The 17,212-nt window shown below is 35.3% G+C and overlaps 1 protein-coding gene across 1 annotated transcript in view; it reads right to left on the bottom strand.

The window, feature by feature from the left end:
- The window catches only part of OLA1 (Obg like ATPase 1), a 172,205-nt gene that overhangs the window by 136,699 nt on the left and 18,294 nt on the right, over nucleotides 1–17,212 (bottom strand). Inside the window, exons 3-4 of the mRNA XM_082465440.1 lie at nucleotides 9,657–9,800; nucleotides 4,805–4,932 (exon numbers count right to left, since the gene is read on the bottom strand). Of these exons, the coding sequence (XP_082321566.1) occupies nucleotides 4,805–4,932; nucleotides 9,657–9,800 (272 nt within the window). The remainder of the gene's footprint in view (nucleotides 1–4,804; nucleotides 4,933–9,656; nucleotides 9,801–17,212) is intronic.

The raw sequence follows: 17,212 nt of genomic DNA on the forward strand, positions 1-17,212 counted from the left end.
ATTTACAATAGCCAAGACATGAAAACAACCTAAATGTCCATCGACAGATGAATGGATAAAGAAGATGTAGTGTATAGTATGTATGTATGTATGTATATATATATATATATATATATATATATATATGTGTGTGTGTGTGTGTGTGTACACACACACACACAATGGAATGTTACTCACCTGTAAAAAAAAGAATATTGCCATTTGCAGCAACCAACATGGATGGACCTAGAGATTATCATACTAGGTGAAGTTAAGCCAGACAGAGAAAGACAAATATCATATGATACTGCTTATTTGTGGAATCTTAAAAAAAAGATACAAATGAACTTATTTACAAAACAAAAATAGACCCACAGATAATAGAGCAATGCAAAAAGTTTCTAAAACCAAGGATTGTGAGACCAAAGCTATAGTTATGTGAATTTTAGACCAAGAATTTTCAAACTGTTAAATGTTGCCTTTATGTTGGAAATAAATGTCTTCAGAAACTTGAAAAAAAAAAAAAAGGTCCACAGACATAGGAAACAAACTTATGATTACCAAAGGGGAAGTGGGGGGAGAGGGATAAATTAGGAGTTTGAGGTTAACATATACATAAAACAGATAACCAACAAGGACCTACTGTATAGCACAGGGAACTATACTCAATATTCTGTAATAACCTATAAGGGAAAAGAATCTAAAAAAGTATATATATATATACACACACACAGATATATGTATACATGTATATATGTATGTATAACTGAATCACTGTTCTGTACACGTGAAACTTAACACATTATAAATCAACTATATTTCAATAAAAAATTTTAAAAAGAAATTTAATGAGACCTCAAAAAAATTTTTAAAATACAATAAAACAAAAGTATGAAAAAAAACATTAAAAATGCAACTCAACTGAATAACTCCTGTAAACACTTTAATCTGCCTCCCTGCCCCAAGTCTCCATTCAAAACTTTATACTTAAGTCATCAGAGAAGAAAATCCTTAATATAGTGGACATGGTGAATCCCCAGCTACCTCCCAACATCTTTTCCATCACTCCTACTCCTTGTTATTAATCTTATCCACGCTGACAATTCCTTCATTGTGCTAGGGCCTTTGAAACAAGCCATTTACTCTGAATAATCAATATCTCTTTTCCTCCTGCTGCTAACTTATTAGCCCTCACCTAACCTTTACCTCTCAGCAAAATCATCACTTCCTCAAGGTAACACCACACACACACACACATACTGTCTCTGTTCTCTGTACACAACTGGAGAATGACATCTAGTGTTTATGTGACCATTTATTCAATGTCTGTCTCCTCCACTGGACTGTAAACTCCATAAGGGAGGGTCATTTTGTTTTTACTCACCATTACATCCCTTAGAATCTAGCACACTAAAAAGAGAAGCTCCACAAATAATGTGTCGAATAAAACAGAGTGGTCTAAAGATTCAAAGTCATTAAGAGGTACAAACAACTAGGTATAAAATAAGTAAGTTACAAGGATGTAATGTACAGTACAGGGAATATAGTCAGTATTTTATAATATCTTTATATGAAGTGTAATACATAAAAATATTGAATCACTATATTGTACACCTGAAACTAATATTTTGTAAGTCAACTATACTTCAATTAAAAAAAAAGTGCTTGTTAAAATAACTAGACTTAAAAGTTAAAAAAAAAAAAGTTTTAAAGCCAAAAAACCTGTCAAAATAACTATTTACATTTAAAACAAGTACAAATTTTTGATGCAAGGTATGTATTTACATCCATCTAATAACCAAGTTAAATAAACAAGGTGAGGGGAAAATTAACCTTTAAGAATCAAACTAATGGAGAGAAACATAGCATTAAAAAATTAAAACTCAGTAATAACCACAACTTACCATTAAAAATTTTTTCTCTCTGTTTTCAGAAGTTCTAATGAAAAGCTTTAAAGTGCCCTGAACACACTAATATGTATCATCCTACACTGTCCCTTTCCTTAGTAGTTTAAACCAACTGTATAAAACAAAAATAGATGACTTCCCTGGTGGCACAGTGGTTAAGAATCCGCCTGCCAATGCAGGGGACACAGGTTCGATCCCTGGTCTGGGAAGATCCCACATGCCATGGAGCAACTAAGCCCGTGCGCCACAACTACTGAGCCTGTGCTCTAGAGCCTGCGAGCCACAACTATCGAGTGTGTGTGCCACAACTACTGAAGCCTACATGCCTAGAGCCCGTGCTCCGCAACAAGAGAAGCCACTGCAATGAGAAGCCCTCACACCACAACAAAGAGTAGCCCCCACTCGCCGCAACTAGAGAAAGCCCGCGTGCAGCAACGAAGACCTAATGTAGCCAAAAGTTAATTAATTAATTAATTAATTTTTTAAAATATAGAAACTAAAAGATATTAATAAAAAATGGATTTTTCACACCAAAATTAAAATGAAGTAAAGAAATAAAACAAGTTTCAAACATGCTAATAAGCAAATAAGTAAACAATTCACAAGTACGTCTTTTTTTAAGTCCAAATCCAATAATGTAATTACACATTTATTAACATAATTAATCAATATCTGTTTCCACCACTAGACTAGAAGCTTCATAAAACCAGAAAATGTATTAGATTCTGCTACCCACTATATATTTCCAGCACCCAGAACAGAAAACATTTACTATTTAATTAATGAATATTAAATAAACAAACAAATGAACTGCATTTCTGGTGACTTTAAGACGTTTGAAGAAAATAACCATATTTATAAAGAGTAATATTAAAGATAAAATTTTATTTCACACTCATATTTAATAACCTGTTGAAGATGAAAATATACCATAATTTGGAATTAAAGAATTCTCACTTTTCATAGCTTCAAAGTAATCACTTTATCCTTTTATTCTCTTCAAGTCTTTTTTATTGCCTGTAATTCTACAAAGGTTTTTAAAAAGTCTTGTTATAAATGTATCATTCTGTGTTCTGTGCACTATACAATAATATATACTGTATTTCATCAATTCTAAGGTGCATATTTTCACAGTTTAACATTTTTGAAATCAATCACTATAAGAAAGCATGTTACCTAGTTTAATTGGATTTTTTTCCCTTTCTTAACAACATCTTTAGCCTGAATGAAATACAATAAAGTATGTATGCTCCTAACCAAATTCATTTTTCCCCTAAAGGTTAGAAAAACATATCAGATGAATATTATACAAGAGACAACAAAACCAAGGACTTTATTACATATATTAATGGTTTCAGGCTATTCTCAGGAACTTATCATCACCCGAAACTGCTCCAGCTCTGAAAATTTTAAGTCAAATATCCCTCTCCAACCACACACCCGCTTACAGCCAACATACCTGTTCCTGAACCTCATCAGGAAATAGATCCTTCCACTTTTCAGTCCTTTCCTACCTTCACTGCTACCCTATGGTAAGCTCTACCCCACTCATCAGTTCAATCACTCACACCCCAACCTTCAGTTCTCTTGCCCCCATCCTCCTGTCATACCTGCCCTATCAATACTACTTCCTTAAAGACATCCCTATCTGGATGTCCCAGGTACACATTCAAAAACTGTCCCAAACTGAACTCTTTGACTCTCTCCCAAGACTTGCTGCTCCTTCTGTATTTAACATCTCAGTGAGTAGCATCAAGAGTCATTCAATTGGCCCAGTCCAGAAACCCAGGAGTCACACTTGATTCTACCCTCTCTTTGAAACTCTCACATCAGTCACCAGAACCAGTGAAAACACAAACTGTCAGGAAAACAGAGGCTCCCGCCAATGTACAGACATTAGGTAACACTACTCAACATAACCAAAACCGCCCCCCACAAACATATAACCTTATTCTTTACCTACAAACCCTTCCAGAAGGTGTCTCCAAACCTTCAACCAAGTAAAGCTACCTAGACCAGTGCTTCTCAAACTGTTATGGGCTTTTGTAAAATACAATAAAAATGAATTACTAGGCAAATGAATTTTTTAAAAGACATACATAAATACTAGCACAATATTTTAATTAAATTCAAATGACCAAAAAATTACTCAAATTTTCTAAATGCTCATTCTCAATTGCTTATAGTTATCTGTCAAGGGCCAGTAACAAACAAAAGCACTGAACCAGACCCCACCTCTAATTTATGTTTCCTTCGTTTGCTCATTATAATATTATTAATATTATTACCATAAAGTACAGTCTTGACCTGAGCCTTAACCTAAAACTTTCTATTTTGTCAGAGAATTACTATGTTCTTGGCTCACTTCTATAGTCAAAAGAACACAAACCAACATATAGTTCTACTTATTTTCTCTCTTTGCTTTATATCCCTCTCTCCATTAAGGACTAGCTAGCTGATCTATAGTCTCTCCTTAATCCTTTTATCTCTAGTAAATAACCTGGATGATTTTCTCTCCTCTGAAATAATGGAATCCCCTCCTCTATCAATTCTGCCTTTTCAACACATGGAAAAGCAAAAATGCAGACAAATTCCACGAGAAAACTTCAAAATGCCTTTACAATCAACAAAATTACTTCTGCATAAAAACACTTTTCAATGGGTCTAATCCAGAATGGGATAAAATTCAATTAGAAAATGACAGCAACACAGCATATACTTACTATGGAATAAGCCTTCTCATATGGAGATGATACTTAATCACATTAAGTCACAATCAACAGACAAATCCACAATTCACCTTGTGAAGCTAAGCAAATCTTATTTTATTAATTATTTATTAATTTTATTTGCACAATAATGGAAAGAAAACACGGATCATAATGAAATCAATCAATTAAATAAACAACTGTACTTACGTGTTAGATGAAAGATTCCATCACAGGCACTAATATAAGATAAAAAGGCATTTCCCAGGCCTTGCCCATTGTGAGCTCCTTTCACAAGGCCAGCAATATCCACTACATTTAGAAAAGCAGGAATTTTGCTGAAAAACAAAAGATGATTTTAATATAAAATAGTACTAAGAACCTGTTTATTAACCAAATGGCTTTCCCAAACATGTTACATGAATTAATTCTTTCCTTTCTAGAACAATGTTTACTAGACTCTCAAATGAATTAAAAAAATTTAAACAAGAAATAATCTTTTAAAACATTAGGACTTTCTTACCTAGGAAAATGAACGGAAAACATTTTAAAGCAGAACAGATGTTTTTATTGTTACTCTAAAAACTAAAACTCATATCATTAATTTTATTATACTGGCACATGCACTCATACACAAAAGCAGAGAACATTTAAAGAGTATACTGATACAAGTCAAGGTAATCATCATAGAATGAGCCAACGTACTCAACAGATACTTTGTGCCAGGAACTGGACTAAGTGCTTTACATGTATTATCATTCCAAAGTTCAAAGTTACTCTGTAAGATGGGTGTTATTTATTAAACCCACTTTACAGATGAGGAAATTAAGTCATAGAGGAGTTAAGAAATCTATTGCACACAGGATCACTCAGCTAATAGTGACAAAACTGCTATTCAAATATAGGATATCTGGGTTTGCATTTAATCACCATATAGGTTTTATAGCCCCAAAATGTATGTAATGATGTGAACCAATTGTCAGCATAGTAATAACGTAGTTGTTAACAACAGCAACAGAATTAGACACAGTAAAGTAACAGTTAACACAAATTAGAAAACAAGAAAACCAGTCAGCCATGTAGAAATGGAGATTAAAGCGTATGAGTAAATTAAGCTACTTTCAATGTCATATGACAAAGGTGTACGGTATATGCATTTATGTACCCTTTGTCAATTTTCAGAGTATTCATTTTTCAGAATGTCAATTTTCTTACATGATAAAATACAACATAAAAGTTCCACAAAATGCTTTCCTATTATCTGCATGGAAAATGAGTCCTTTTAAAATAATTGTTCTATAAAAAATTTTTATACAAATAGGAATTACTTCATAACTGGTAGCAGCAAATCCACAGAAAACATACATAAGAAGGGGTTAAGTTTCTGGGACTACAGTGGTTGCCTCTCCAGCATCCTTTGCCCCTTCTCTTGATGACTATACTGACTGTCATTTGGCTAGCCATACCTCCCCAGTGTAGCCCGGAGCTTTGAAAAAGCTGGCTCTACACCTAACTCTAGAAGGGGGCATGTAGCTTGGGCCTATACTAAGCAGCTTAATTTCATCCCCTAGGCACAATTAATGATTCTAGGACCTCTGCCTTGCTCCATTTGCCTAGAAAGACTTAAGGAGAGATTTGCCAGAGAGGGTTAAGAGGGTTCTTGAATAGAAGATCATCAGTTCTCTGACAGGGCTTCTAGAAGCAAATCCCTCTTCCTTCACTCTGAACATGGATGAGAAAGTATACAGTTCCAAGATTTGAGAGTTCCAAATGATTTGGTCATTTGAGATGACCAAAGGGGAAGGCAATCTTATGATCAAGCGGATAAAGTAAGTAAAATGGAGAGGGGAACGAAGCCAGGTCCTTGATGACACAACTGAGGTGCTGAAACCAACACAAAATACCATGCTACCTGTTACTAACTCAATAAAGCAATTTTTAAATCCATATGTTAGGTGCAACCAAACTCATCTAAATAATATAATTTCTAACAACTAAAACATATCACCCATATGATAAATATAAAGTACAGTAGCATAGATATGAGAGGAAAGGCCCTTAAGTTGAAGTAAGAAGCCTTGGGTTCTAGCCCTGGTTGACATTAACTATCTGTGTGACCTTGAGCAAATCATTTCACCTTTCTGGGCTTCCGTTTCCTTTTATAAGGAAACCAGACACGACAATCTATAGCTCTGAGGTTCTGTTTTCTAATGAAAATGAGTTTCTTAATTCTGATTCTTGATTTAAGGCCAGGATAAAGGTTTAAACCATTAATACCATATCTCAAAAAATAAAAACTTGAGCCCTAATTCAAAGATTTTTTATATACTGTACCAATGATTTTAAGACTACTTTATGTTTTCAGACCTTATGAAACTTTCTTGAGATTAAAATAAGGTTAAAAATCTTTTTAATCACTATGATATAATGAACACAGAATACCAAAAACATTGATAAGTCTTTCTTCAATAGAAACAAATGAAAATGATGAGGAGGATTTTTCTTCCATCAAAAAAACAAACAAAAAATCTGGAAACTTGCAATATAACAGATAAGTCTGGGGTAGCAAGAAGAAAAACTATGAGTTACTGTCAATTCTTCCTTATTTGCTTGACCACAAAGAGGCCAAAATTAAGTTATGGAAAAAATGAAGATGGGTTCCCATTCAACTTTTGTATTTCCATAAAGGCGTTTAATCAATGTTTACCAGTAAAGCAAGAGAAATTTTGAGAAATTAATTCCCTCACTGCCTAAAATTTCAATAAATTTGAAGTCCATGAGCTTTATTATTGTTTTTTTTTTTAAATAACATTTATTTATTTATTTATTTATTTATTTATTTATTTATTTGGTTGCATTGGGTCTTAGTTGTGGCAGGCGGGCTCCTTAGCTGCAGCTCACGGGCTCCTTGGTTGCGGCTCGCCTGCTCCTTAGTTGCAGCACGTGTGTCCCTTAGTTGAGGAAGGCGGGCTCCTTAGTTGCAGTAGGCGGGCTCCTTAATTGTGGCATGCGAACTCTTAGTTGCGGCATGTATGTGGGATCTAGTTCCCTGACCAGGGAGCAAACCCAGGCCCCCTGCATTGGGAGCTTGGAGTCTTAACCACTGCGCCAGCAGGGAAGTCCCTCCAAAAGCTTTATTATTGTTGTTGTTCTCTGCATGTCTCTGGAAAATTTCAGCAATGTCACATGACCACACAGCCCCTCAGTGGCAAAGGCTCACAGAAGGAGAGAGTTAGAGTGGGCAGAGAAGGCAGCACACCAGCAGCTGGGGCCTGGACAAGGAAGGCATCTGGGCAGAGCAGCCCAGCAATAGGCAGGGCCCAAGCCAGGAGAGTGTCCAAACTGGGCAACAACCTGGTGGGTTCAAGAGATTTGCAACATATACAGGGATTGAGCAAATAAGCACATTATTGGGACAACTGGAGAAATCTAAATGGAATCTGTGAATTAGATGATAATATTAGATCATTGTCAATGTCCTGATTATGATGGTTTACTGTGGTTATGTAGGCGAGTGTCTATACTTAGCAAATACAAACTGAAGAATTAAAGTGCAATGTGGCATCATGTCTGCAAGTTATTTTCAAAGGTTCAGAGAAATTTGAGTGAAAGGCATACAAACATTCTACATATAATTTTGCAGCTTTTATATAAAACTGAAATCATTTAAAAATAAAAAGTTTTTAAAAAGGATTCAGAAGTCAGCTTGAGGAGCCAATTTGAGGGATATAATTTGAGCTATATTCAATGACTGTGACATATTATAACCAAGTGAGTAACACTGATATGAATAAATATATGAATGAATAAATGAAAACAAGAAAGCTCTTCTTACAGCAGAATGTCAACTAATAAATGAAGAAGAAATGGTGGAATTACAAAATCATCATGTGATAATCATCACAGTAATAATTAATTCATCAAAAAATCAATAGATGCTAAAACTAGAGGATGAAAGTAAGAGAAGTAAATAAATTTGGTATATATTCTGTAGTTAGAACTCATAGGAATTGCTGATAGATTGGATGTAGGGGTGAGGAAAGAAAAGAATCAAGGATAGATCTTGGGCTTTAACCTAAGCAACAGAAGAAATAATAGTACTATTTATTGAATTATAAACGTCTTGAGGAAGAACAAATTTGACACAGGCAGGGTGAAATCAAGAAGTCCATTAAGGACATGTAAAGTCGGAGGCACCTGTTTAGTCATCTAAGTGTCAGTGTCAAGCAGGCGGTTAGATATATGTCTGGAGTTCAACAGAGTTCAGGGCTGGAGACAAAAATTGGGGATTTATCACCACATTCAAAATAGTGAAAAACTAAAAGCAAACTAAATTCTCAGTAATAGGGAAATGGTAAATAAACTGTGTACATTCATATAACATAGTACTAAACATTATCATTATATTAGAAATCATTATTTATTTAAATGTGTACTTTTTAATCTAGAAAAATATTAATGATACCCCAAGTAAAAAAATATCAAAAGTATGGAAGGATCTACCTCAAAAGTACTTGCATCTATTATATCAAGGTAGAAGTATAGGTGATTTTTACTCCTCTCTTTATACATTTCCATATTGTCTGAACTTCCTACAATAAAACTGTATTATCTTACTTTTTCTAATTAAAGATATAATACATGCTGTTATAAAAACTTCAAACAGAGAGAACTACAAGAAATAAAGAAAAGAATGACCTAAAAATTCCATTCCCCAGAGATAACCATCAATTAGTTTGTGATCTTCAGTTCATACATTTTCCTATGAATACACAAATACATGTATCATTTTACATGAATGGAATCACATAATACAGACTAATTACTCCCTCTACTTCACACTCCCCAGAAAAAAAAACTTCAATGTTAACAATGGATGCACCCTTCCTCACCCTTCTCCAGGTTCTAGGTTACTTTTATAATCACCCAAAACAATAATGCTACATAAATTTGGAAAAAAACAACACAACCCTTCTACATAATTTTAAATATATCACTTATATATATTTACTCAATCTATACAGGGCCACCACATGAACGATGGCATAAAGATTTTTCTTACCTTGCTGGTTTGTGGTACTGGCAAAGAAAGTCAAACCTTTCATCTGGCACAGGTACTCTGCTCTCATTAGGATCAATAGTGCAGAATGGGAAGTTTTCTGCTGAAGCTTGACTATTGGTTAATACATTGAAGAAAGTAGATTTCCTAAAATGAATAAAAACTATTTCAATCAATTCTTAGGCTAACACTGAGAGAAATTTATCTCACTCTAATTTCAATGCTCAAATAAAATCCATAAGGATTATAAAACCAATCTGGGAACGCAGGGTGGGGGGGTAGGGCGGGGAATACATTTTTACTAACAGAAACGAATGAAATTTACAACAATGCAGCTCATGATTTACAGTTAGGTTATGCTCCTCTCTCAGTCTATTTGGAACGTGAAAAGCATCTCCCCAAAGAATCTTTGTTATAAATGATAACTAGTCTCACAACACACCACAAAATCTATTTTACTCCTAAAGTACCTGGAATACCAGTATCATTTCACCTATATCTAGTATAATCTTCTCTGGCATAAATGTAGAGAGGTGTGTATTTAGTTAGCTCAATTACTTCCCAAGCATTGGCTAATTGTCTAATAGGAAATGGGAGTTTGGAGCTCAGACTCCCTTCTAATTGTTAGTGCATAAGGATTACTGGTAATCTAGAACTGTGAATCGTGGATTGTGAAAGTCAAAATGTGAATTTTTTCCAAGGTATAACTTTAATCAAGAAAAAGCTATTAAAAATGAAAAAACTGTTCACTAATTTTCTGTTATCTGATTCTTATCAGATAATACACACTCAGAGAATGCCAACTCGTATTATTATTCTCTCTTTTCCAAACACTTTTTAAGGTAAAAATGTCTATCAGATGAGATCTAACCCTATATTCATCAGAAGTTTATACTTGCTACAGTTAGTTCATCTGACTGAATTTTAAATCAGAGAACCAGTCCTTTTTTTTTTTTTTTTTTTTTAACTCTGAGACCCTTTTAAAAGAGTAATGAACTGGGACTTCCCTGGTGGTACAGTGGTAAAGAATCCGCCTTACAATGCAGGGGACACGGGTTCAATCCCTGGTCAGGGAACTAAGATCCCACATGCCACGGGGCAACTAAGCCGGCACGCCACAACTACTGAGCTCACACGCCTCAACTAGAACCCGCAAGCCGCAAACTACAGAGCTCACGCGCTCTGGAACCCGCGCGCCACAACTACAGAGCCCACACGCCCCGGAGCCAGTGCAGCACAACTAGAGAAGAGAAAACCCACACGCCACAACTAGAGAGAAGCCCGCACACTACAACGAAGAGCCTGTGCGCCACAACTAAGACCCAACGCAGCCAAAAATAAATAAAATTTTTTTTAAAAAGCCATCTCTACGACACCCTCTAAAAATAAAATAAAATAAAATAGTAATGAACAAAAGGCAACAAGGAGACTTACCTAAATACTAGTGGTGAGAAGGATGGTTTGGCAACGATATATTAACTTGAACCTGCCCATAGGTCTTTAAGATATTGCTCTTATATCACATTCAGACTAAATATTTAGGATTAAAGTAGAAAAGATTCCAAAAACAGCCACTTAAATCATTACTGTTTACTTAGAGTACCAATGGTCAAATCAGTAGCTTTCAAATGCTTGCCTATAACAGACTCAGCTGAGAATTTAAAGGCATGCACTACCAGGCCTCTTTCCAGATTTGGTGTAGGCCCCAGTATTTTAACTCAGCTAACAACTCACTGAATAATACTGACTGTTGTAGAATTTATATTGGTAACCTCTAAGAGCCTGGTAACAATCCCAGAACTCCAGGAATGATAATTAAGAGGAAATTACTAGTTCCTATGGAGATAGCTTTTCTTTTCAATCCTGTTAAGATAAATGTCGTAGTACTTAATTTAAAATAGTCTGTATATTTATCAAGTTATAGTCCATCTATTTCAAGAAAGACACTGAAGATTAATACAATTTTAAAAATTAATATATACAATAAGGCAGGTAATTTTTAAAAAGAAAACTCACATTCAAATTATGATCTTTAAATGCCATGTCCATTAAAAATAACGAGGACTTCTTGGAGAAATTACTAGTTCCAGGTCTGGGACCAGAAGTATACAAGATGAATCTCAAACAATTTTTCCCCAAGGGAAAACAAGGAACCTACTGAAGGCCATAGAGTCCTATCAAAAGCACTCTGGAGCCAATCTGAATAGGCCCACAGGCCAAAGATGGGTCAATCTGAGCATCTTTAAGGATAGCTACAATGGACTATAACAAGTCAAATAACTTCATATCCATGAGTTGTTAATAATCCTCAACAAGACAAAATCAAAAAAAAGAAAAAAAAAACCCTCTCTGGCTACCTTTTAATGATACTAGGTGATTGATTCTTCTGATAACCGTTGAGTAAAACATTCACTGTGTCTTTCTTATATAAACTGCACTTTTAGAGTAACAAAGAGTTGATGAAGAAAAGATTCTTTCATAGACATATTCCAGCCAATAAATGAAAAAAGAATAAAAAACTTAGAATACCACCATTTTGTAACCACTAAGGAACCCATGAATTGGGTAATTATCACCAGTGATCATTAACTGTCTCCCCCCCAAAAAGTACCTCCTAACAATTATGTACACCATCTTTCAAGTATTCCTGACATAAAAAATTATATGATCAAAAATTATCTGAAACTTACCTGATCAAGCCTTTAGATATTACTATCACTTAACAGAAAATACAGAGGACAGGAGAACATATTAAATGACACCACATAGATGCAATTAAGAAAATGTGGACTTTGGAAAATTCTGTAAGACAAACATCCAGATTTCTCTAACAAGTCAACTGGTGGAGGGAGGAAATTCTGCTTCTGGGTGAGATGCAAAAGCTAACAGCAGACTAGAACTCTCACCCAGAACTAGAAAAGCCATTTAAATGCGGAATACAGAAAGTATCTGTTTGAGGGGGCTAAGAATCTGGAAATGGGACATTCGCCCATTCTAGGCAAAGTAAGGCGGCCAAGAATCCAGGCTTTATACTCATGTAAGCTGATGCTGGAGTACAGGGAACCCAGCCAAGAATTAGGAGAAGACTTGGAGGATGGACCTCAAGAACACGACCAGTTTTCCCCTCAGGATATTGCTCGCAAAAGGGAGAACTACAAAAGTGTACTGAAGTAAAGGAACTGGAGAGTAATACGCTCCATACCTTATTCCCCACCCTACAAAAAAATTAAAAAATAAAAAGTGATACTTAGGTTGCCAGAACAATCCACAAGTCCTTATTTACCGAAAATGTAAGTAAAGGGAATTCCCTGGCGGTCCAGTGGTTACAATTCCGCGCTTTCACTGCCAAGGGCGCGGATTCAATCCCTGGTCAGGGAACTAAGATCCCAGAAGCTGTGCGGTACAGCCAACAAACAAACAAACAAAAAAAAGTAACTAAAATATTGCATACCTGCAACAAAAATATTGCAAAATAATGGTACAATAAAAATACTTCAAGGAAAATTTAAATATATTAATTAATCCACTTACAAGACATTTGTGCCTTTCTTGGGGGACAAAAAAAGTGCAGTTGTATTTTTGTATACTGTAGATAAAAAACTGCTCGTTGCTATTACCACAGTCACAGTAATTGCAATATAAAAAGTCCATAGGGAGTTCATGGAGTTATTTTCAAATTTATTGGCTTTGTTAAGTACTGCATTTTTGACTGCTTACCTGGACAAAAATATGTTTCATACTAAAGAAAAAAGTTTATCCCTTAAAACATATTATACAGTAAAAATATAGAAAAGAAAGCCCCATTATCTCTTAGGCTAAAAAAATTCTTACATGCAGTCAAACTAAACATGGAAGACATCTCCATTTTCACAGATCACCTCATCTTGGACATGATTTTAAATTTCATAAAATCCAAGTCATCTGTACCTTCCAATAGCTTTGTAAGTACAAAAAAGTAAAAAGGAAGAAGGAAAAAAGAAAATTTTCTAAGGATTATTAGTACAGCCTTTAGCGGCAAGTTAAGACATTTTGATCTATTCAAATCTATTAAAGAAAAGACTTGCAAAAGCAAAGAATTTTAAAGTTTTGGCTTAAATTGGAGTGGTAAAGCCCATAAGACTTTTTGTGAAATGAGGATTTTACACACACACACACACATTCAGATCCCTTATAAGGTTATTATTGAAGCTTGAAAGTATAAGATTCAAAATTGTAGGAATCTCTCTTATGCAAGAACAAGTTTACATAAATATTATTACAGCAATGATATCATTAAAAAAAACAGTGGCTAGACTTAATGTATGCCCCCTCCACTTAAGACCTAAATACTTTATTTTTGAAATTATATATTTTACTGTAATAAGTAAATCTGACTGAATATATGTTTTATCTAAAACCTTATGCAAAATTACAATATGTATAGGGAAGTCAGGATACCAATGCAAACTCCCCCAGCATTCTGAATTAACCATTCATACAACACACAACCAAAAGCATGGAAAAAAGTGGAATGTTCTTTCAAAATGTTTTGAATTTAGATATAACTAAACTGTTAAAAAGTATCTATCTGCTAGATACAGAAAAAAAAAATGACAGGAATAAATACCAATGTGTGTATACATGGGTTAGTATAACCACATATTTTTCCTAATTCTATCAGGTGAGAGGGCTTAAAAGAAGTAACACCCCAGCAGTAGGATCACATCTAGAGCCCAGATCTTAGTTGCTAAATACCATTCTTCGATAAAAGAAACCAAGGCTTTCTGGAGACAAGGCTGGGACACGAAAAATACACTATTAACCTGAAATATCTTACAGTGTCAGAGAGTAAGGAAATGCTTGAAAAGAAAAAAAAAAAAAAAAAAGGAAAAAAAAGAAAGGGAAAAAACAAAAAGAATGGAAAAAAAAGATGGAGGCATGTAAAAAGGACATAAGATGCACCTTGAAGGAGCTCCCAATGACCAAATCTGAACAATTTGAGCAACAAAATAAATACTGATAATATTGGATTAAAACCCAAATAAAAAAAATTTCACTGAGTCTAAACAGAACTATATAAATGATTGAATAAATAACTAATTGTAGGGGAAAAGAAAAACATTCCATACAGAAGAATTCCAAATAATAAATGTAAAAGGAATAAGGGAAGTAGAATATCACCATTAGAACACCACACTAATAATTGCTGCAGGCAAAATCCACTAAGTAGTGATAAAGTTTAGTTGGGGAAACTTTAAGAAGAAACAGAATATTTAAATAGCCTCAAAATACCTTTCCCCCATAAAATTAATTAATTACTGTGGTGATTTTAACAAATGTCCACAAATTCTTTGATACTCATTCCTTCAGGAGGTGGAGCTTAATTCCCCTCCCCTTGAGCATGGGTTGGACTTAGTGACTTGCTTCTAAGGAACAGCCTATCAAAAAGAAAAAGGATAATTTTACAGTGGAGAAATCTGGCAGACACCACCTTAACCAAGTGATCAAGGTTAACATCACCAGTGATAAATCATGTTGCTACCATATAGCTCCTCAATATGACACAATGAGAAAGGCACTTCACCTCCACAGTGTTCTTCCCAAAAGTCTATTGCGTGATTCCTGATACCAAAATATATTATAAAACTACAGTAATCCAAATAGTGTGGAACTGACATAAAGATAGACCCATATACCAGTGGAACAGAATAGAGAGCCCAGAAATAAATCCTCCCATATACAGTCAGATAATCTTTGACAAGGGTATCAAGACCACACAATGGGGAAAAGACAGTCTCTTCAACAAATGACACTGAGGAAACTGGATAGCCACATGCAAAGGAATGAAGACCCTTACCTTACACCATACGCAAAATTAACTCAAAATGGATTACAGACCTAAGGTAGAGCCTAAAACCATAAAAGTCACAGAAGGAAATGTAGGGGAAAAACTTTGTAACATTGGATTTGGCAATTATTTCTGAGATATGACACCAAAAGGACAAGCAACAAAAGCAAAATTAGAAAAAAAATGAGACTACATCAAACGTAAAAACTGCACATCAAAAGAAACAATCAACAGAGTGAAAGGTAACCTATAGAATGGGAAAAAAATAATTGCAAATCACATGTCTGATAAAGAGTTAATATCCAGAATGTATAAAGAATGCCTATAACTTAACAACAACAACAAAAGTAACTTTAAAAAGTAACATTAAAAAGTAGCAAAGGACCTCAACAGACATTTCTCCACAGAAGATAAACAAATAGCCAAGAAACATACGAAAAGATGCTCAACATCACCAATCATCAGGAAAATGTAAATCAAAACCACAATGAGGTATCACCTCACACCCATTAAGATAGTCACTATCAAAAACACAGAAAACAAGTGTTGGCCAAGACGTAGAGAAATTAGAACTCTGGTACACTGTTGGTGGAATGTAAAATGGTACAGCTGCTATGGAAAACAGTATGAAGGTTCCTCAAAAAACTAAAAATAGAATTACCATGTGATCCAGCAACCCCACTTCAGGGTATTTACCCAAAATAATTAAAAGCAGGATCTCAAAGTGATATTTGCACACTCCTGTTCACTGCAGCATTATTCACAATAACCAAAAGGTGGAAGCAGCCCTAATGTCTATCGACAGAGGAATGGATAAAGAAAAAGTCCACAGCATGAGAAAACATCAAACTGGAATTGAGAGACATTATACAAAATACCTGAATAGTACTTTTCAAAAGTAAACGAAATTTTTCATGACCTTTAAAAGGTCTATACAGGAAAAGAAAAAGGACATTAGCGGGAAAACTGGTGAAATCCAAAAAAGTCTATAGTTAATAGTAAATAAATAAATGAGTGAAAAAAAAAATCTGAAATTATATGATATAGCAACAGTGACCAGGCTTCAGGTTCAAGATGGTGGAGTAGAAGGACGGGCACTCACTCCCTCTTGCGAGAGCACCGGAATCACAACTAACTACTGAAAAATCATCGACAGGAAGACACTGGAACTCACCAAAAAAGACACCCCACATCCAAAGACAAAGAAGAAACCACAATGAGACAGTAGGAGGGGCGCAATCACAATAAAATCAAATCCCATAACTGCTGGGTGGGTGACTCACAAATTAGAGAATACTTATACCACAGAAGTCCACCCACTGGAGTGAAGGTTCTGAGCCCCACTTCAGGCTTCCCAACCTGGGGGTCTGGCAACAGGAGGAGGAATTCCCAGAGAATCAGACTTTGAAGGCTAGCGGGATTTGACTGCAGGACTTTGACAGGACTGGGGGAAACAGAAACTCCACTCTTGGAGGGCACACACAAAGTAGTGTGCGCATCAGGACCCAGGGGAAAGAGCAGTGACCCCATAGGAGACTGAACCACACCTACCTGTTAGTGTTGGAGGGTCTCCTGTAGAGGCAGGGGTAGTTGTGTCTCACCATGAGGACAAGGACACTGGCAGCAGAAGTTCTGGGAAGTACTCCTTGGCATGAGCCCTCCCAGAGCCCGCCATTACCCCACCAAAGAGCCAGGGTAGGCTCCAGTGTTGGGTCCCCTCAGGCCAAACAAC

The sequence above is a fragment of the Balaenoptera physalus genome, assembly GCF_965194825.1.
Source record: "Balaenoptera physalus genome assembly, chromosome: 6".
In the NCBI taxonomy this organism is placed as follows: Eukaryota; Metazoa; Chordata; class Mammalia; order Artiodactyla; family Balaenopteridae; genus Balaenoptera; species Balaenoptera physalus.